This window comes from Argopecten irradians, chromosome 12 (genome assembly GCF_041381155.1).
Source record: "Argopecten irradians isolate NY chromosome 12, Ai_NY, whole genome shotgun sequence".
Classification (NCBI taxonomy): domain Eukaryota; kingdom Metazoa; phylum Mollusca; class Bivalvia; order Pectinida; family Pectinidae; genus Argopecten; species Argopecten irradians.
The window spans coordinates 10,340,474-10,361,271 of record NC_091145.1 but is presented as its reverse complement, the minus strand read 5'-3'; the positions used below and the strand labels follow the sequence as shown (position 1 = coordinate 10,361,271).

Below are 20,798 nucleotides of genomic sequence, written 5' to 3'. Positions count from 1 at the left end.
ATTGCGAAATTTTGGGGGTGGAAAATTTTGCGATTCACTGTTTAGAACCTCTTCGTTGGGTTCATCTTCGTAGATGGTCTTTGTAGCTTTTGAAACCTTATTTATCACATTTTCCGCCTGATATACAGTATTTTTGCACGTGTAATATTTTGCATATGTCAAGGCACACAAAAATTAAACCTTCTTAAGACTTGATTCATAAAATACCATATGAAGTAAACACTCATATATCACTCGAGGTATAAAAGTTCGCGACTTTTGATAAATCCGCGAATTTAGCGAATTTAATCCCCCAAATATTAGGAATTATACAGTATCTACCAAAACCCTTATCATCTTATCGCACATTCTATAAAGTTTACATCTTTTGTTTCTCATCAGTGCAACACTTTGTAATTCGCAATATATCAGTTACAAGACATTCCGTGACAACTTTACTTGTACCTATTGTCATTTCTCCAGGTGATATAATTAACTTGTCATTACTTCTACATAACAATACTGCAGTACTACCCGCCGGGGTACTTACAGTAGTACACCTACAAAAGTAAACATATAGTGACATTTCCCATGCACTGTAAACATGTTCGATAGAAGGCAAAAAAAAGACATAAAATGAAGTACAGGATCTTAACGCTGCTAATGATTATGTTAACGAATACATCCATAGCGACATGCATATGGCATGGAGATTTCATTGGACTAAACAGATCGTGTCGACCTAAACAATGTCAGGTAAGCGAAATTTACTGTGTGTTACTATTGTGTTGGGAAAGTACTGTAATTATAAATAACTGTTACAATTGACATGATTGGTTGATACAATGCAGAATGCCTATACGGGATGAAGTAAAAACTCATAAGATATACAGATAAGTGTATATCTAGCAAATATGTTACTTACGGTATGTTGTTTGTGTGTCTCATTAAGATTGAAGATATCTTTGTTATAAATGTGATGATATAAATGACGATTTTTTGGATGTTGAAAAGTAATTGAAAAATATGATATATCAATTACGTAGAATAGAAAAACCCAGAAGAAGCTTAGACCTGTTAGCTATTGCATTTGCAGAATACACATGATATTTGACTGTTGTTGTCCCCCTGGTTAAGCTAGAGACACGGATACAATGGGTGACCTACATAGAGTTTAAAGTGAAAAGGGAGCCACAAAAACAAGACATAGGTGCACTCAACCTTATAGACAAACCAAAACAATTCAAAAATATTTCAAATACAAACCATCCCCACAAAACCTTAAAAGTCAACGGCTACAACAATAATTTATTTATATCTAAAATGAGGATTGCCATATGTATTGTTACTTACCCTAATCTTTACACATATGTAACCGTGAGACCGTGGTAATTAAGTGGTTAAGATATAGTCCTACATTTCACTACTGACCTCCTCCTCGGTGTTACAAGTTCGAAACTTACGCGGGATATTTTTTGTACTTTCACCTTTGCAACCAAGAGGCTGGTGTGCCCGATTGATAAAGATGTTTTTAACATATTACCACCAGACCAAAAACCAGGTTGACAGGTACTGACCGCAGGTCGGAGGTTATTCTCCGGTACCCAAGCTTTCCATCATGGCTACTCCCCTTTATTTCATTCCGTCAGTACTGGCAGAATGAAACTAAAGGAATTAAATCTGATCGACCAGAATGCAGCTTTCCTACACCCCCTAAAGCCTGAAACCTTATGAAATAACCTTGACTGTTTAAATGAGTTTATCTTAGGTTTTGTTTAGTTTTAGAGTTGGCGGAGGGTTGGATTGATATGGTTGTATTCTATTTCCTATTAATAGCATCGGTAATAACGCATAGCCGGTTATTTTTGCGGGGATGATATTTTCGCGATTTCACGGCACATTGCTACGTTCGCGAAAATTTGATCCACGAAATATTAAGAAATTATTGTATATACTCGCAATACCAGATTCGCGAAAATTAAAAAACCGCTAAAATTGAATATTTTCGTTTTTTAGTTCAAATTGCAAAAAGAAACAAAACAAAAAATCGCGAAAATAACCAGATATACATTACAAGATTTGAAGTTTTAGATGTAGAAGATACTCGGAAATACCCGAGAAAAAACACCGATCCATGAGACCCACCATATATATATAGTAAAGATAGTTACAAGCGGTCAAGGACATACAAAAAACTGCAGAAAGATACACAAAGTTAGAAATAACGTTAAAATGTACGGTTGACATTGATTTGTTGCTCAATAGATTTTATACAGTTACAGTTGTTGTGAATTACGTATATGGTCAGACAATGCGAGCGTCAGTGAACTACCTATATAATCTTTAGATACTTCAACTATTCATTTTTTTTCTCTTCTCTTTCTATACAGACTCCAGACTCATTTCACCCTCCACAGTATTGCGTGGAGCGTAATGAAAAAGGTATGTGTGTCATAATTATAAAAAGTCTAGAAGATATGAAACCTGCCATAGAGACCACCTGCCTTCAGTATCTAACTAGTATACGCAAATATTTAATAAAATAGTATATGACCACCATACATGAATCATCTTATTAATACCACGAAACTATAACGTTCTCTCTAACTGAATGTATTTTTTAAATAAAAATCATAGTTTATGCTATCTTATTTCAAATGAATAATGATGCCATATAGATTTTGTAATTCTTTTTTTATTTTTCAATGCGATTGTAACATGTCTAAAAGATGTTTGAGGTCAATTTGAGGCCGATACCTGTTTCTAAAGCACATGTTTAACCTCCGTTTCCAGAAGAGTTGTGTTTGCATAGTTTACCTGATAATCAACTCTAGACTAGTTTTATTTTACACAATATCAACTAGAAATATAAAATAATAATTTACAAATGAATTGATATCCACTGAAATAACATTCACGTGACTGCAAATGATATTTTAGGATGGAAGAAATGTCTTATAGAATTACGCGGATCGTCTTCAAATACTCGAGAAAGGTCTACGCCCGGAGTCCCGTATGTCTCCAGGATACATACAGGATTAGGAAAGAATGATGACAGTATTGTCCCTGAAATAACCATCTTCCTCTCACATAACACGACAGACTACGGTACAGGCAGAGGTAATGTAAGAATAGAAGTATGATGTAATAACTATACGGTCTTTAATTAATACTATGTATGAGATATGTTTCAATTAACAAACTCCCTATATTTTTAATTTGATTTATTGAATTCGTATAGTACTTTATTTTTCTTTTATTTGATTCTTGTTTTTTTCCGTTTTCCGGGTTTTTTTTTAAGAAAGTGTTAATATTTCGTTGAAAAACATTCTCGCTTACATTTGTTTATGCTGTATATTTTCATTTAATTTCTATTTTTCTTGAGTTGTATATTTTTATTTACACATTTTAAATTTTTGCTTAAAATGTACATACTTTGATATGTAAGCTATTTAAAGATATATTGTTCTCTCTCTTACACTCAGAATTATTTTGTTTCAAATACAAATCGATTAGTCAATAGTTACATACTTATACTCCAAGTTGCTTTACAAATTTTATAGAAACACAAATGCTATTACTCAGAAAAGTAACAAATGTGAAATATGATATCGGAGAGCACCATTAACAGTTGCGAGTTTCGGGAATAGGTACGGGAATAGTTACCACTCTATACTATCCGTACTGACGAGAGTGTGATTTAATCATTTAGACGTCGACATGATAGTGAACCTGACCAGCACTGGTAACGCAAACTTAACTGGAGATCCTTATTACTATCGTCTACCAGATCAGAGGTGTGTCAAGTTAAAACAAAGACCTCGGGAAAAGGTATTAATCACATACTGCACCTCGTGAAATTTTTGTGGTAAGACTTCTTCGTTCTTTTCGTAGTTGCTTTAAAACCACGAATAGAATAAAAGAAAGAAAGAATTATATTATATACATCATTATTACCATTGTTTCATCAGCGAACCGTGAATATTTCTATCCACCAAAATTATTTTTAAAAGTTCCAAACCATGAAGAAGTACCCACGAACATTTCATGATATACAGTATTATCAACTAGAAAAATTCAAAGAGTTCGATATCGTTTTATTGCATACAAGAGAAATGTCAAATTGAATATGTTTGATATGAATAAAAGAAATTTGAATCAAATAGCCAACTTTTGTCATCCTTAAAAATCAGTAATATCATCATGTCTTTATTTAAATGGTGGAGCATAGACCTTTATAGGAATTAAATAACATTTTGGTAAATATATATTGTTCATAATGATACATTCTTAACTGGTATATTCAAATATCAAATTGGATTGATAACAAAATAATTACTAGAGATGAAAACATTCAGATCGCTTGTAACGTGTTTGTGTTAATGGACTTAAAATGATATCAATTTATAGTGAATGTTTCCTTACAGGGACGCAACCTAGCGCTAACGTACAGAACATTCGAACCGTGTAACAACCGGTGCTCGCTCGACGGCTGTTATATGTACATACTTCATCTCATCCCATTATCATTGGAACATTCAGCTGTGGAATATTACATCACTGTATTCAACAGTAGGTAGACAAGCTGAATGTTCAGACAAGCTTAACCAAACATAGAATTTGAAAAAAAACTTAATTGGACCCTGTATGTCTTTCATAAGACTCGTTTATGATTTTAACTGTCAGTCAGTGATATTGTTAGCAAAGCACAGCAGCTTAAATAGGTCGAGGTTTACAGATATTCAGTCTTCTCTAACTTTGTTTTGTAATGTTGTATAAGGAGAAAAAATCCTAATTCGCGGAAAGATATGTTAGCGCATTTGTCAATTTCTAATGGTAATACGTTCTGCAGGCTATCATTCTATGCTTTTTATATGCAGGTATGTAAATTCGCATAAAAAAGCTTGGCAATCTATATGATGACTTAATATATAATCTAATTATCTACACTATATAGTATTTTCAACATTGTATTGTTCCTTATATATTTTAATTGGCAGTTTCGAAAAATACTCACTTATCCAAAGTGAGCGGAGCTTGGAAGTCGGCAATAGCTGTTAGTCCGAATGAAAGAAATGTGATAGTAGTTTTTGAACCAATTCCTACAAGACTACAGTCGCCGGGTAATGTTAGTTACCGAATCGGTATCCATAACTATCCGGAATCCATCGAAACATCGGAACCCGTACAGACATATGAGGTATGAAGTTTATGTTGGCGTTGGATTGTTTTTGTCATACGATTTATGTTTAGCTGTATGACCATTGATGGACGTTCTAAGTTTGGTGGTGCCTAGGTTACAAAAGAAAGAAATCCTCTTATATGAATTGTTCTCAAACAAGCCCTCCTGATAAAAGATTAATTCTATAATTAATTATTAACTTTATTAAATCAATTGGGTCGATATACTCCTTATACCAATATCCTGCCATTGGCGCCGTAAATTTAGGTAATTATATAAATAGTTATAATAACTTACAAATAAATGTCCTTTGCTTTCAGATACCACGAGGAATCGAATCATACACACATGCTTTTACCGGCATTGATGAAGGATACTATTACGTTGAGGTAACTAGGTCGAGTCTAGTTTGGATTTCAGGAACTCAATCATCTAAGTTACTACTTTCGTCAGGTGCTATGTGTTATAATATTTTTTTTCTTTCTGTTTTCTGTCATTCTGAAAATACTTTTTATCAATTGTGCTCGACGACTATGGCACAATCAAATCGTAGCAATAAATAAAGAGATAGTATAACAATGGACGCGTTTACAAGTAAATAAACGGCTTATGGACTGATAATAACTCGTACAAATAAATAATTTCTTCTAAAGCAGTAGCTCAGAACTCTCCGTACAATGCGACTAAGTCGTGCACTTCGTCATTACCGGAATATAAAGTAATATAGAAATAAAATAAATAAATATGTTAAATCCGACTTCGTGAAATATGGAGTTTACTGTAAAATTGATATTCAATTAACAAAAGCATTTAAATCTCCGTAATTTTTCATCAGTGTTAAGACCCACAAGACTATTTTTGTAATGTTATATGTGCCGTAACTTGGCGAAAATTTTGACATTCTATTTTTTCATTGTTAATCTATTAAAAATCATAAAGTTTGATGAAATCATTCAAATGGCTTCAGATGACTTATAAACGTTAGTTATAACACAGAAATTTTGGTACTGTAAAATTGTTGTTTTTATGCCTTAAATATGTTTACATGGAAACATACCTGCAGAAATCACTTTACAATTACTAATAACATTGTAAAAATGTGTAATGAAATTGTAGACCACAATTTGGCTTCATGGTCTGACCGTGTGTATGCTCATTTCACTTCACTATTGATGTAAATAAATGATTTTTGGCAGTACTGCGAAAAATCATTTTCAGCTCTTATTTGTACATGTAGATTTAAAACCTATGCATTGAAAGTACTGTTATTTTCAAAAAGTAATTTTTGGTGATGAATAACATATTAAAGCTCATATTGATCCATGAGTATTAAAAATACGTCACATATAACTACAAGTAACGTTTTTCTTGTTCTTTATAGGTACAATGTCTTGTAGATACTATGCCCTGGCCGGCATGGAGTAGATCACAGCCATTTACAGTATTACATAACAATGGTAATAATCCTAAAGGGACAAGTTTTGTTTTTCATCTGAATACAGGCGTTATGATATATTTTGATATTTTGTATATTGCATTTCATTTTTGAAAAATGTATCAAAAGCAAGGTTAACTGGCGTCGAATCAATAATCATGGTCATTAAAAGAAGTGCTACGTTTTTCGTTGGGTGATTCACGTTACACTGACAACGAGCAAACCAGTCGTCCCACTCCGTAATGCTGGGCGCTAAGCAGCAGCAGGAACTACCACTTTTAAAGGCTGAGGTGAATCTGGGCCAGGGAACAGAACCCAGAGCATTCTACACACGGGCGAGCGCTCAACTCATGGCCAAACTTACATAACAGTAACATCAATTATTTTAAAAAATGCATCCCAAAAATAATGCATGGCACTAAGCCCTATATGGAATGATATATTGATTGTTCAGACATCAAAAGCAAAACAAATTATTTTATTTATGTTTTTTTTTTGCTAATCAGACATATATTTACTCGATCAAAAATCAATTATTGTCTAAATGATAATTATTTAAATATTGTTTATGCTCTGTCGGCAGTGGAACATCTTTAAGCTTTGAATAGTTAGTACATCTGCGAATGGCATTCCTAACAATTCAATTGAAATATAATGATAAATAAAACTTTTTTTCAGGATCAAAGGCTTATGTCAAAGACAACCGTCCTGAGAGAACAACATATGATGTTAACGTTACTACGTCATTAGCAATCACTGCAGCATTTTGCGTCGTCATATTGTTGACGTCATGCGTCTACGCTTTACACCGAAAGTTTCCAGGTAAAACTACATTTCTACTGACTAATGAGACTAATTCACGTACCACGTGATAGCCGATAGCGCAGGACTAGTTTCTACAATGGTGAAGAGACGTAATCTTTGTAATCTTCCCGATGAAAAGGCGTTAGCTTAGCGCGGAACAGTCTCGCACAAACGTTCAGGTATCAGGCATCAAATGGTATGTAAAATAGTCCCAATTCTTGATGGGACTAATTTACGTACCACGTGATCCATGACAATTTGTGTGCAGGACTATTGTTTCTATTGGTGATATAATGACGCTCAAAGAAGATATACCACGCTAACGTCATTTTAGCAGGAAAATTGCAAAGAATTACGTTCCATCACTACTGGAGTCCCGCACAAACGTTATCGGGGTCCAAGTGATACACAAATTAGACCCATTAAATAACATATCTTAAAAAGAGATATATTCGCGAGCTTTTAAATTCACGATTAAATTGTGTAAGTATTTAGCGAGGTTATCATTCTCCGGTAAATACGCCTGATGACTTTTAAAGGTCTTCTCACAAGGGTGAATCATGGCCCTTTACATCTATCTGTACCACTGCCACAACAGGTCGATGTTGCACGAACGCACGAGACAAATCTGCCTGAAGAACGTAACATACTTTACCGCTAACCCGGCCATAATTCAATATCACCATTGACGAATCAGATCATCAAATCGAAGAGTATAACACTAGCATGACCTCTGACCTTTAAATCGCCTCACAATAAGATGACCCATAATTTAAATTCACTCGTTTCAATGTAAATAATCGAAAAAATGACTAACCTTGACAAACTTCTTTTCTTCCGTATTGTTTGTCTGTGTCTGTCGCAGCGCATGCATAATAACTTTCCCCGCCCCTTATGCATCACTCAAACATATATTTATTACGCACATGGAAATGTTCGCGCTAAAATAAGCCATATAGTAAACTAGATTAGCCTATGCTACATATATTTTTTTTATTCTTGCAGCTAAACTACACAAATGTACGGAGGTTGTAGAATTAAAACCATCAGGAAGTGATTATACGGTGATATCAGAACAGGAGGAGTCGGATGAAAAGCCAAAAGTTAGGACACCGACGATATGTGAAAAGAAAAGAGATATGACTCTTGTTGAAAAATTCGAACACAAATTTTTCATTTTTAATTTAGATTAAAACATTGTGTGGCTAAATGTTTCTATGGGTGTTCATGCTATCAAGGATGTGAAATGTGAAAGACAATGATTTTCGAGAGGTTGTCATCAGCCAACATACGTAACATGTGAGGGACAATGTTACTTTAGTGGAGTTTCCCGTCGACAGCATGTAAAGGAAGGACAACATTCAATCTGTTTTAGTCAGCAAGTGATAGGAAAATGTTCTTGAGAGTTTTAGCTTGAATATCATATGATTAGCAATATTCCTTTAAGATGAAGTCTCTGTATTTCTATGAAGTTTCCCTTTGACAACATGTGAAGGACACAATTCCTCAAGATTTCTTGGACAGCGAAAGTTAGGAAAATGTTCTTGGAAATTTTAGCTTGAACACCATATGAAGAACAATTTTTCTTTAAATTTTGCCCTCAGACGGTATTGGATAATTTCTTTTCTAAATAGCAATAGTTCTTGTTGGTTCCGGTTGCCTACAAGTTCAAATGTTCAGACAATGAGGTTATGGCTATGTCAACTTAACTAGTCGGGCAATGTTCAGTTGTTCATGATGCGCAAACGAAAATTCTAAGGCGAAACACAATTCAGCACTGATATTGGCATTCCGGCTATATATGCTAAAAATATCAAATATCTTATTAATGTTAAGAACGCTATGTTATCTTTTTTGGTAGATTGATAGTCTGTTGTAAGTATGATGCATCTATACACATCAATAACATTAACATTGAAATGATAAATGCCCGTTTCAATAATTGCTTGTCCCTTTTCAGTTATTCTTATCTAAAACTGTCTCAGATAGTGCTTAACCTTCAAAACCACTGAATCTGCACTTTAAAATATAAATTTATATAAATGTTATAAAATGAAAAAAACGATGAAAATCTTAAATCATTGCCTTAGCCGAAGCATAAATGAGGCGGTACTAAGGAAGACGTTAGGAAGAAAGTCAGGAGGAATATATAGAAAAGAAAACATAAAATCCCAAATTTAGTCGCCTTTTACAAACATGCCACAGGGTAGCGGGTACAATTCTAATTTCTTACCTGCAGGAAAGATCGGTATTGGCAAAGACATTTAAAACATAAAAGCCAGTTAGCAACATTGTTCTTCACGATGACGATGAAAATAACAGTTTTTTTATGATTTGTTTTGTTATGTTTATGTATGAAATTATGCACGTCGAAAAGGTTCATTTGTGTAATTGTTGATAGAAAATCGCTCTATGGTGTCCTCACTGAAGATTCATTATTGGTAACCCATAAATGTATACACTGCATGTTTTTCTAAAATATAATAAATGTCCATCTGCTATTTGAAACTTGGTCAAAATGTTGTATGGTTGTTGTGGTCGATAAAAGCTTACTCTTCAGGAACCACTGAGCCATTTATCTTGTACCTTTGATTGTTTCAATACTATTTTAAATTGTTTGTTTCCGATTTTGTTGCGTCAGTAAACTTCCGATCTTATTACGTTTTTCTTATGAACAAAATTGCTAAACAATTCATTTTGCGCCTATCTTATTTAATGGACATTTATTTTGTCACAGTATTGGATATCAACAAACTTCCTATAATGTACAATGGATATATGCTATTGCAATCATTGTTCCATAACCACGATATTCATCATGATCTATCATTGCGATTCAAAGAAAACATAATCATCTAAGCACCTTCCTATCCAGTAAAAAAGTTATTGTGTTTTGTTCCTATCCTTAGTCAGTAAAAAACCTCAAATATTTTTTGAAATAAAAATTATTAAAATTGAAAGACTATCTAGCACTGTTTAGATCCCGTCGCGATCGTCTATCCCTCAAAGAGACAGGTAAATGTCCTCCTCATCCCCATCATCATCTTCATCATGCTACCCAGACAACAGGAAGGACAGATCCGCCCCCTAGTTCTTCTTCCCAGACAAGAGGAAGGAGAGATCCGCCCATAGTTCTGCTACACAGACAACAAGAAAGACAGATCCGCCCATACTTCTGCTACCCAGACAACAGGAAGGACAGATCCGATCCTAGTTTAGCTACCCAGACAACAGGAAGGACAGATCCGCTCCTAGTTCTATTTCCTTTGGTTCTACATCCCTGTTAATAAAAAGAAAATATTTCGAAAGTTGACCTTTCACCAACATTCCTTAAATTACATTTCTCCATAGAAAGCATTACTAAATCTTAATTGATATAGTTTCCAATGGAGAGAAATTTCAACTTACGGAGTTCCTAAAAGCTACACTGCTGACGAATAATGACAATGTTTTCTCTATCAAAACAGGACCAAGCGAATCTGTATTGTTCTTTAATTACAAAAGTTACTTACTTAATACCATAACCACCATTAAATATTTTGATCTTTACACGTTACTTCAAGATAAAGACATTAAAATTAATTAATTGCATCCCGAAAAAAGTCCTTGGCGTTATGCGCTAAATGGATTGAAGTTCTGATTACGTATGCACCAAAAGTAAAATGAATGATTATATATGTATTTTTGTGTTGATTAGACACATAATTATTAAACATTATTAAACATCAGTAAATGTTTAAAAAAATGAGTATGATTTATGCTCTGTCGCCGGTGGAGCATCTTTAACACATCTGACATGTTGGAGTTGTTTCTCTTCTCCAATGTCCTATCATATGTTTAAAACAGTTCCAGTTAAAGCAGGGCAGGATGGGCACTTCTTTTAAAGGGACACTTCTGGTAGAGGGGCACCAATTAATGCAAGGGACACTTCTAGTAAAATGACACTTCAAGTAAAGTGGCACTGAAAGAAGAGGGGCACTTTTAGTAGAGGGGCACTTCCAGTAGAGAAGCACTTCCAGTGGAGGGACACCAACCATCGCATTAAGGTAGACTTTTCATGGAAGGGGCACTAATATTGGCAGTTAGAGCATTTAAAGTAAAAGGGGCACTAACTATATACGACATGAAGGAGAGCTTCTAGTGAAAGGCGTACGAAATACGCCAGCTACAGTCGTTTTATTCAAAGGGAAACCTCGCAGAAATAATGGTATTTTGAGTACCTGACAAACAGCTTTGCTCCATTCTTTCCCTTCAGTGTAGCTTTGTCTCCTTCAACCAACAATATGCAGCCTTCTCTCAATCCCTGTCATTGGGTAAATAAGAATTTGATTTGATTTGTCATTTAAGGACGTGCCAGGTTTGTTGGTGGAGGAAAGCCGGAGTACCCGGAGAAAAACCACCGATCAGCGGTCAGTACCTGGCAACTGCCCCACATGGGATTGGGTAAATAAGAAACAAATAAAACAGACTATAATATACAGATGTATGTTTGAATTGATTAGATGCATTTCGAAAAAAAAAGAGTTGGCTGGATTCTTTTGTTTAAAAATGCTACAACCCTGACGGAAGGTATTTTCTCTTTGTAAAATAATTGGAGCAGTATTTTTCTCCATTACAAAAGTTACTTACTTTACATCATTACCAACATTGATAAGTTTTAGGTTTTTTTTTATAAAGTTAACAAACATGTGAATAAACTTGCTTTATTTCAAAGCAAGTTTATTCACATGTTTGTTAATTTTATGAAAAAAAATTGACCGAATCATTATATGAATGTGAAATAACGACTACTTAATAAATTTGAAATGACAATCTATTACCACTCGTTTCACATGAACTTAGAGAACAAACTACTCTTATAATGAATAAAATTTCCAGGTCCCTTGGATTTTAAGTTTTAACTTTATAATAAAGCTATTATTTTCTCGTTTTGTTGTATACCAGGCTTGTATGTAAGTAAACTTACCAGAACTGGAGGTGTGTTTGGGTACTCATGATATTGTTTGATCCTGTCCTCTCGGGTTTCCTGGACAACATATCGGAAACAATGCACTATGTATGGTTTGAGCCTATTTTGGTCCCCAAAGTCATCAAAATCCATGAAATTATGGTTCACAAATCCAACAAAAACATTGAATTAATGGTCCCCTATTCCATCAAAATCAATTACATGTATGATCCCAAAATCCATCAAAATCCATCAAATTATGGTCTCCTAATCCATTACAATCCATCAAATTAATGGTCCCCAAATCCATTAAAATCTATCAAATTATGGTCCTCAAATCCATTAAATTAATGGTCCCCAAATCCATCAAATTAATGGTCTCCAAATCCATTGAATTATTGGCCTTTTAATTCATCAAACTTTTAATTAGGTGTTAAGAAATTAATAATTAAGTTTTGTATTTGAAAATATTTAGATCATCCCTGATTAAATAATAATGACAGTTTTCTAATATTGCAGGTATTGTTGTCATGGTAACCATCTGAAACATGCATAAATTCAGAAAATTTGAAAATTCTGCCATTTTTTGATAGTATTCTTTTCTTAGAAACAATAGAGCGCAATCATGAACAAATTAACATTTACTACGAATATATATGCACTTCAATCTAATTAAAATTTGTTGTTCATTATCTACTACATAAACTCCTTAGCTTAAATAATAACGGAGTAGTAAACATCAAATTTTAATTATATTGTGCACACTATCATTTGTTGGTATAAAGTTTGACATTCATCCCTGAAGACACATTTGAAATCTTCCTGTTCAATGACTGGAGCAGTCCATTCTGAATTTTCAGGGGTGAAAGAGTTTTAAAAAGTCTAAGGTATGTTATAGCAACTTACCCCCATATGTGTGCTGCCTGGTGCAGGCTCAATGTAGTGGGCATTGATGTTGAATGGGACAAGGTTGATGGCGGAGAAGCTTGGAGGATACACGATGGGCATGTCGTTGGTGGTGTTAATGCTACATGTAGCAACGTTACTACCCGCACTGGATCCAATGTACGGTACGCCATCCTAAAAATAACCCACAATAAACAATCTAATGTCTGGAAAAATTATCTTTCAAGATTCAAACACAATCAAAACTTGTTAACTAGGAGTAAGCAGGACCTTTGAAAAATTTGAACAAAAAAGTTAACAAATGAAAAGTATAATATCTATGTGATTTATGCATATTTTAAATGTACACTATATATGGGACAATATATATGGTTATTGCACGGCAGACTACATATATTTGAAACAGCTACATTGTAGAGTCTGCTTCATAATAATAATTATCGCACCTCGGACAGAAATATCCCCAAATGATTGGCGGAGAGAGCGTCACCTTGTGACCCCCTAACACTTTATAGGGGGTCAGTATATTTTATTATGGTGCAATATGGCGACTCACACCCTCGCCTTCAAAATTTACCGTAAACCAGTCGGCCACCATGGCCCTGGTGTATGTTGATGCCTTCCAGAATAATTATAAGGCTTAATTAACCACAACAGTACAGCCTATGCTGTTTAGTTGTTTCCTAATTTAACACAAGCTTTACCAAACTGTCTAACCCTTACATCATGAAAGGCTAATTTTTACTCTTAATTAATTATGTTATTACTATACAGACCTGTTCTACCCTACGTTTGATCTCCTCTAGCACTCCCTCTGTGTATAGGGTCTTGAGGAGACGGAAGGTATTACCACCTCCTACAAAACACATTAGACATTATTTCATAAATTACGGAGTTATCTCCCTTGTGTCAGGTATTGATTGTGACATTATTACTTGTGTTACTTTGTTAGAAAATGATGTTACACTGAATAAAACAATAAAAACCTATGTCCACAAGGGCAGATAACTCAATTAATATAATGCAAATACAGAACACACATCAGGAAAAAAAATACCAAAAATTAAAACTTACAAATAGATTTTGCAGCATGAAAAGTTTCAGTTTCTTGTGCCTAACATTGTTTAACACATCTGATAAGAAAAGCATTGAATCAGAAATGAAATAAATTGAAACCATACACCTACATGTAGACTATTGGTTGCTTTTTCAATAGGTTTAAGAGTGTCTTTAATTTTAGTAAATGGTTTAAAGATTTATTGAAACAATTGCATTTACCTATGAACACAGCTTCTGCTTTCTTGACGGCCTCTATAGCACTTGGCTGTGTGTGGATACTGTCTAATTCATAACCTGAAAAGGATAAATACATATTACTAAGGTTTTTTATTTTTAGTTTTGGTTTGATTAATTCAACACCCTTTAAACAGCTATAGAGTTATTTAAGAGGAGGAGAAAACCGTAGTACCTGGTGAAAAATAACCAACTTGCATTCTGTACCTGGAACCTGCCCTATATACATGGAATTCAAACTTGTTATCCATAGTGGTAATATGTTGGGACATCTTGATTTAGTACATAGGCATGTATGGCCACTGTGGCGCAGTTGTATTTCAGGAGGTGAAAAAAGGTACAACTAAATTTATATGAACAAGTGAGGAGAAATGGTAGTGGTGGGGAGAAATAAAGGGGGCGGTTACTAGAAGAGGGGGGAAAGATATTAGGGAGGGGTTGATGAAGGGGGAGGTATTTAGCTGGGGTAAAAAAGGGGGAAATTATTAAGGGGGGGATATAAAGGGGGTAGTAAATGGAGATATTAAAGTGGGGGGAGATATTAAAGGGAGGAGGGTAATTAAAGGGGGGGGATTAAGGGGTAATAAAAAGGGGGATATTAATGGGGGAGATATATTAAGGAGGGGGTAATAAAATAGGGAGATATCAAAGGGGAGAGATATTAAGGAGGAGGGGGGTAATAAACTGGGTAGATATTAAAGGGGGATATTAAAAGGGATATTAAAGGGGGTAATAAAGGGGGGTATTGAAGGGGAGAGAGGTATTAAGGAGGGGGGGTAATAAAATGGGGAGATATTAAAGGGGAATATCATAGGGGGGCATTAAAGGGGGGAGAGATTTTAAGGAGGGTAATAAAAAAGGGGGATATTAAAGGGGGGGGGAGAGATATCAAAGGGGGTAATAAAATGGGGAAATATTAAAGGGGGAGAGATATTTAGGGGGATAATAAAATGGGAAGATATTAAGAGGGGTAATGAAGGGGAGAGATATTAAGAGGGGGGTATAAAAAAGGGGGATATTAAAGGGGGGAGAGATATTAAGGGGGTTAAAAAAGGGGGGTATTAAAATTCAAAGGAGGGATATTAAAGGGAGGATAAAGATATTAATCGGAGGGGTAATAAAAGAGGGATATATCGAGGGGGTATTAAAAGGGGAGAAACGGGGGATATTAAAGATTAAAAAGTAGGACAACAATGTATGTATATATGTTATAAATAAAAAAACACTTTATCCATAACCGACATCAACTTTACACTTAAATTGTGTGTTTGTCAAGTTGACAAAGATATCTAAATCAGAATGAGATTGTATTTGGCAAACATGAATTATATTGTCACCCTTTCACTTTACTACTTAAGATATTCCTATCTACTTGACAACATGGCCTATTTAATTATTCTTTCAATCTATACAATGATACAAACATGTATACACATACAACGTACATATATGCCTGCCGAGGCTAACAACATTAGCATGTACTTTGTGTACGTAAATCAATGTACATTATTCTAACACAAAATTCTAAGATATTTAGTAATATCATCATAATATTTATGTATTTATTATATCTGGAAAATCAGTACAGCACTGTTCATCTGGCAATGTCAGATAATATCTTATCATTATTCTATGTTTTTAATTATTCCCTTATGTAATGAGATTGTTTTAAAGTCAAAGAATGGAATTTTGAAGAGAGAAACTTACTATCATGTTATTCATAAATCAAAATAGAAACTGAAGTCTACATCACTGTACTAGGGCTCAATATATATACAACATATACTTGTTTGCCCCTGTAAATTCATAATGAACTGTTCCAGTCACTGAATTACAAGGGTTCATATGTATCTTCAGAGTGTGAATGAGGTAAATCCAGACTTACCCATAGCGTTGTAGGCCTTCCTCGCAACGTCAGCATACCCATCTCGATCATGTAGGGCATATGGAATAAATAACACACGCTTCACCTGTCTGGATTAAACAAAAACAGCAAAAGTGGAAAAAAAATACAAATAAATGTACAGTTTAATGTACATGCAGCTGATAGACCTTGTTAAATAATCCTTTAAAACTCCTAGTATTTTTGTATTGAATAAAAAACAAGATTTCCATTCAATAAACTTTTTAGAAGTTATGATGTACATGTAATTCAATCCATGTACATGTATGATACATGTATGCCTTGCCTTTCTGTAATTTGAATATATATAATGTGATCAGAATGCCACCAAGCATCCTCAATTCTTCAGAGGTTCCGATCAATTACGACCTCTACACCCAGGACTATTCCATAATAAAACTGGAGGCAACAGATGTAGAAAAGAACAGGTAATTTAGTCCTTTTGATGTATATTTGATATTTGATAGGGGATTTTCCCTCTGAACTGCCTTCAGCTTTACCATGAGATAGTCAGTCCAAGAGTGTTGAGTTTATAAGTGGTTGGAACATGGCCCCTGGAGTATGGAGGATGGTGATCAGGATAATGAGTTTATAATACTACATATAATGAGTCAATAAATTACTGTCGGCTGATACACACTACATGTATCAGCACTACACAATACATGCATTTCTCTTTTTTTTATATATATATATATCACTTTTTTCATTTTTTTTCTTAATCAACCTAGCTCTGTAAGGTACTGACGAAATATTAGTTTTAAGTTTCCATCTATATATGAATCTGATTCCAAGCTAAATGTACGTCTACTGTATCCTACATGTACATTGTATATTTGATAAAGAAATTTATTATCTGTGAATACTTGCCTAATAGACTACAGGGCTTTTTTTCAGCATAATTTAGGGCCGATTTTCGGCCATATTCCTCATGGAAAAACCTCTAAATTTTTCCCAATTCAAGCCTAAAATTTCCCAAAATCAAAGTTTCTTGAAAACTATCCAAAAATATTGCATGAACTTAGTTGGTTAAGACTTTAAATGTTTGTGAATTGGCTTCAGAAAAGTACATGTACATAAATTATACTGGAAATAAAAAAAATCTTATTTGTTATGCTTTATTTAATATTTCATCATTTTCCAAAATCTTTGTTTTGGTCACTATTTTTTCCAAATTCAAAGCCACAGGCCCCATTCCCAAAAGTAGTGACAAAAAGCTCTGGACTACTATTTATAAAGACATGTAATCCTACTTTCATTTCGCACCGTAGTACATTGTAAAGAAGTTGATATAGGTTAGATGTAGTATGTGCATAAAAGCTATAAGATTCACTTACCCCAGAAAGGTCTTGATCTGTTCAGAGCAGTGTTCTAAATAGCCACCACCATGCAGAGTAGAATTAGAAATGAGAAGTAGCTTTCTTGTAGCCATGCCTGCTGGAGTCACACCTCCGTCACGAGATTGTAAAACGAAAGCGGAAGTGACGTACATGTATTTTTAAATTAAAGCTACCAAAATCAAAGTACTGTATGTACTGATTGCAATTGAGATTGTCTCTGGTACTGATCACAAAAAAATTATACTGATATTTCATAAAGTTATATGTGCCTTAACTCGGCGAAGATTTTGCCGTGCTTTTCTTCAGTCATCTATTGTAAACCAGAGTTTAGACGAATTAAGCTGTGAACATTTGGTGCTGAATAACATATTTAAAGTTCTTTTTTATTCATGAGTATGAAAATATTGAGAAGATTTAACATATCAGTTTATGAAGAAGAAAGTTGTAATGGTACCACTGGACAAACAGTAAAACTAAGTGCGAGGTGAGCGTTTTGGGAGACTGCTGTATGTTCGTGTTGTGTCTTCTTGTAGAGTCGATCCGGAACTGTTGTCCCGAATGCACCAAGCAACACGCCGCAATCGGTCACATTATACTGACAAAGGCCGATCCAGTCGTCCTTTATGCTGAGCGCTAAACAGGAGTAGAAACTACCACTTTAAATAGGCTTTGGTGTGTCTCGACCAGGGGACAGAACCCAGAGCATACCTCACTGGGACAAGCGCTCAACAGAATGCCAAAAGTGAGGTGGTATCTAGAGAGACGTTAGGAAGAAGAGAAAAGATAAAATCCTAAACTTAGTCGCTTTTTACGACATGCAATATGGGAGGCAGGTAAAATTTTAACGCCATAACTGCAGTGACGTGAATGAAAAAGAAAAGACTTTATTATGATTATAAAAAATACTGTTGCCTTACACAAGTTTTCTGTAATTGCATAATTCAAGTACATAGATCACCCACAAATGAATGTATTGTAACAGGAATTAGCCGATTCGTTGATCCCCCCAAGACCGCTACTCAAAGACAATAAACAAACTTCTGTTTAGTCTATCAATTTATTTAGGTGGAACATGTTTAAAATTACATAACAGTTTTTGGGCTTCCTCTAAGTCTCTCTTTCTCTCAAAGTCGCTAGTGTAGTAGGAGATAGCTCTACAGCATTGTAATTGACATGTGACGAATATTCGGGCGCGTTGACTGGTCAGATACCATCATAGTTTTAAATATAGAAACGTTGAATGGCCGGATGTACTACCTCGGTAGTATTAGTAAATGGGAGATAACTCCTTGAATTATGAGAAAATGTCCATCTTATTTAGAATTTAGTTACTTGCTCTTTGACTTACTTATGTATGATAAACAATAATAAAGTATCAAAAATATTATATGTATATTGGTATCAATTTGGGTACAATGACGGTAGAACGTCAAATGTCAAAGTCTCCAGTTAAAAAAAAAAAAAAAAAAAAAAAAACATGACACGCTTGCGTGGGTCCTGAAATTTCTAAAAAAAACCTCAAATGTGAAAAACGTTTATGAAAATTCCAACATATCAATTTTCCATTGGAGGGGGTACATACAGAATTTTATCGTGTTATCGCATTATCGCTCCGCACAATTACACTTGCTGTCATGTACCGTATATTTATGCTGAACATTTCTGTACCTTCATTTTTTGAATTTTACTCCCCATAATTCACAGGTAAATACAGATGCTATTTGTGTAAGGTAATTGTTTCTATTTATATTGGTAGTGTCTTCTTTAGCGAAAGACTATAATTAGATCATAAACGAAAATTAAATATTTATATAGATGTATGAGGTTAATTGATAGCATTACGGCAACAGTGGAACATTGCGCGGAGCAACTGAAATATCCCGTCGGTGCGACAGAGCGTTAGGCCGAGAAGTTTCATGTCACATCGATGTTCCTATTGCAGATCCATACCAGTTGTATCGCATTGGTACGGCATCGCCTAATGGAACGTGTTCGAGTTTTTTCCAATATGGCGACACCCATATGAAAGATACTATTCGAATTAAAAAAAAAGATATTTTCTATCTTCATAATGTTATGGATATAAAAGCAACACATAAAAAGTTTCAGAATGCATTCGATCACTTACAATCCCTACACCCCTGGACTATGTTATAACAAAACTGAAGACAACCCAGGAGAAAAAAACGACTTATCAATATTAGGCCTGCGTAGACTTCCTACGATTACTTACAATGAGCGACGCTCAACTTCAAAGTAATGCAATCTACAGTTATTCAATTCTACATCAAAGGACCAAACTACCTGCTCATAATGTCGCATGTAGAGCCTTCAATTTTGTTTACTATGACATATTCCAGGGATGTAGAAATAGTAAATGACTGTTACCCCTCGATATCGAGGATATCATAATGCAAGATCTGAAGTCAAGACATGAATGATAACGGTTTAATTGGTTATGTTAAATTTGAACAATGGTAACAATGCAGTTGCAATTATTTGAACGATTTAAGTATTTTCTTATTGATATAAGTTATTTCTATTTAAGTGATGAGTTGTTGGAATACTGTGTAAGTAGTGAGCGTTAGATCTCAAGACAATACTTTACCAAGGAATTCTAAGACTTTTGCATTTGTATAAAACATTTGGACTCGTACTATTTCTGGAGGGTCTTTCCAAAAATAGACTGACTTAGAATTTTATCACAAACCTCACTTCTATATCGAATGCTATAATTATGCGATTTCTGTTTCAAAACACATAGGAGTATATTGATAATAATTACAGATTAATGATTGAATTGTAATATTTCCAAATAAAACCGAAGCAGTCAACCTTTATCACGAAATTCGCAAAAATAACTCGAAGGCAAAATAAATTAGGAAACAGATAACATGTTATAAGGAACATTCTTATTACTTTTTGAGCTAACATAAAACTCTTCCAAATTAGTTACGCGAGTTCAAGGCACTGATAGGTAAATTACTTGGTACATTGTATCGCTAGAA

The 20,798-nt window shown here is 34.4% G+C and overlaps 2 protein-coding genes across 2 annotated transcripts; one reads left to right on the top strand and one right to left on the bottom strand.

Annotated features, from left to right (window-relative positions):
* Nucleotides 1–433: 433 nt before the first annotated feature.
* LOC138336015 (uncharacterized) lies at nt 434–10,473 on the top strand. The gene is made up of 10 exons (XM_069285276.1): nt 434–735; nt 2,370–2,421; nt 2,920–3,099; nt 3,692–3,810; nt 4,407–4,551; nt 4,980–5,179; nt 5,482–5,550; nt 6,543–6,618; nt 7,275–7,418; nt 8,406–10,473. The coding sequence occupies exons 1-10, from the start codon at nt 616–618 to the stop codon at nt 8,591–8,593; spliced, it is 1,293 nt and encodes a 430-aa protein (XP_069141377.1). The 5' UTR covers nt 434–615; the 3' UTR covers nt 8,594–10,473.
* LOC138336016 (alpha-aspartyl dipeptidase-like) lies at nt 10,092–17,916 on the bottom strand. Its single transcript, XM_069285277.1, has 8 exons — nt 17,788–17,916; nt 16,433–16,521; nt 14,533–14,607; nt 14,031–14,110; nt 13,255–13,428; nt 12,367–12,426; nt 11,621–11,703; nt 10,092–10,680 (listed from the first exon to the last, which is right to left on the bottom strand). The coding sequence occupies exons 1-8, from the start codon at nt 17,880–17,882 to the stop codon at nt 10,620–10,622; spliced, it is 717 nt and encodes a 238-aa protein (XP_069141378.1). The 5' UTR covers nt 17,883–17,916; the 3' UTR covers nt 10,092–10,619.
* Nucleotides 17,917–20,798: the final 2,882 nt, after the last annotated feature.

Excerpts from the sequence above, each read along its gene's own strand:
- LOC138336016 (XM_069285277.1), bottom strand. The coding sequence starts at position 17,882 with ATGGCTACAAGAAAGCTACTTCTCATTTCTAATTCTACTCTGCATGGT. Across the intron at positions 14,608-16,432 it reads GAAGGCCTACAACGCTATGG|GTTATGAATTAGACAGTATC; the intron begins GTAAGTCTGGAT and ends TATCCTTTTCAG. Across the intron at positions 10,681-11,620 it reads GGAGCAAAGCTGTTTGTCAG|GGATGTAGAACCAAAGGAAA; the intron begins GTACTCAAAATA and ends TTTTATTAACAG.
- LOC138336015 (XM_069285276.1), top strand. The coding sequence starts at position 616 with ATGAAGTACAGGATCTTAACGCTGCTAATGATTATGTTAACGAATACA. Across the intron at positions 3,811-4,406 it reads AACAAAGACCTCGGGAAAAG|GGACGCAACCTAGCGCTAAC; the intron begins GTATTAATCACA and ends GTTTCCTTACAG. Across the intron at positions 5,180-5,481 it reads AACCCGTACAGACATATGAG|ATACCACGAGGAATCGAATC; the intron begins GTATGAAGTTTA and ends CTTTGCTTTCAG.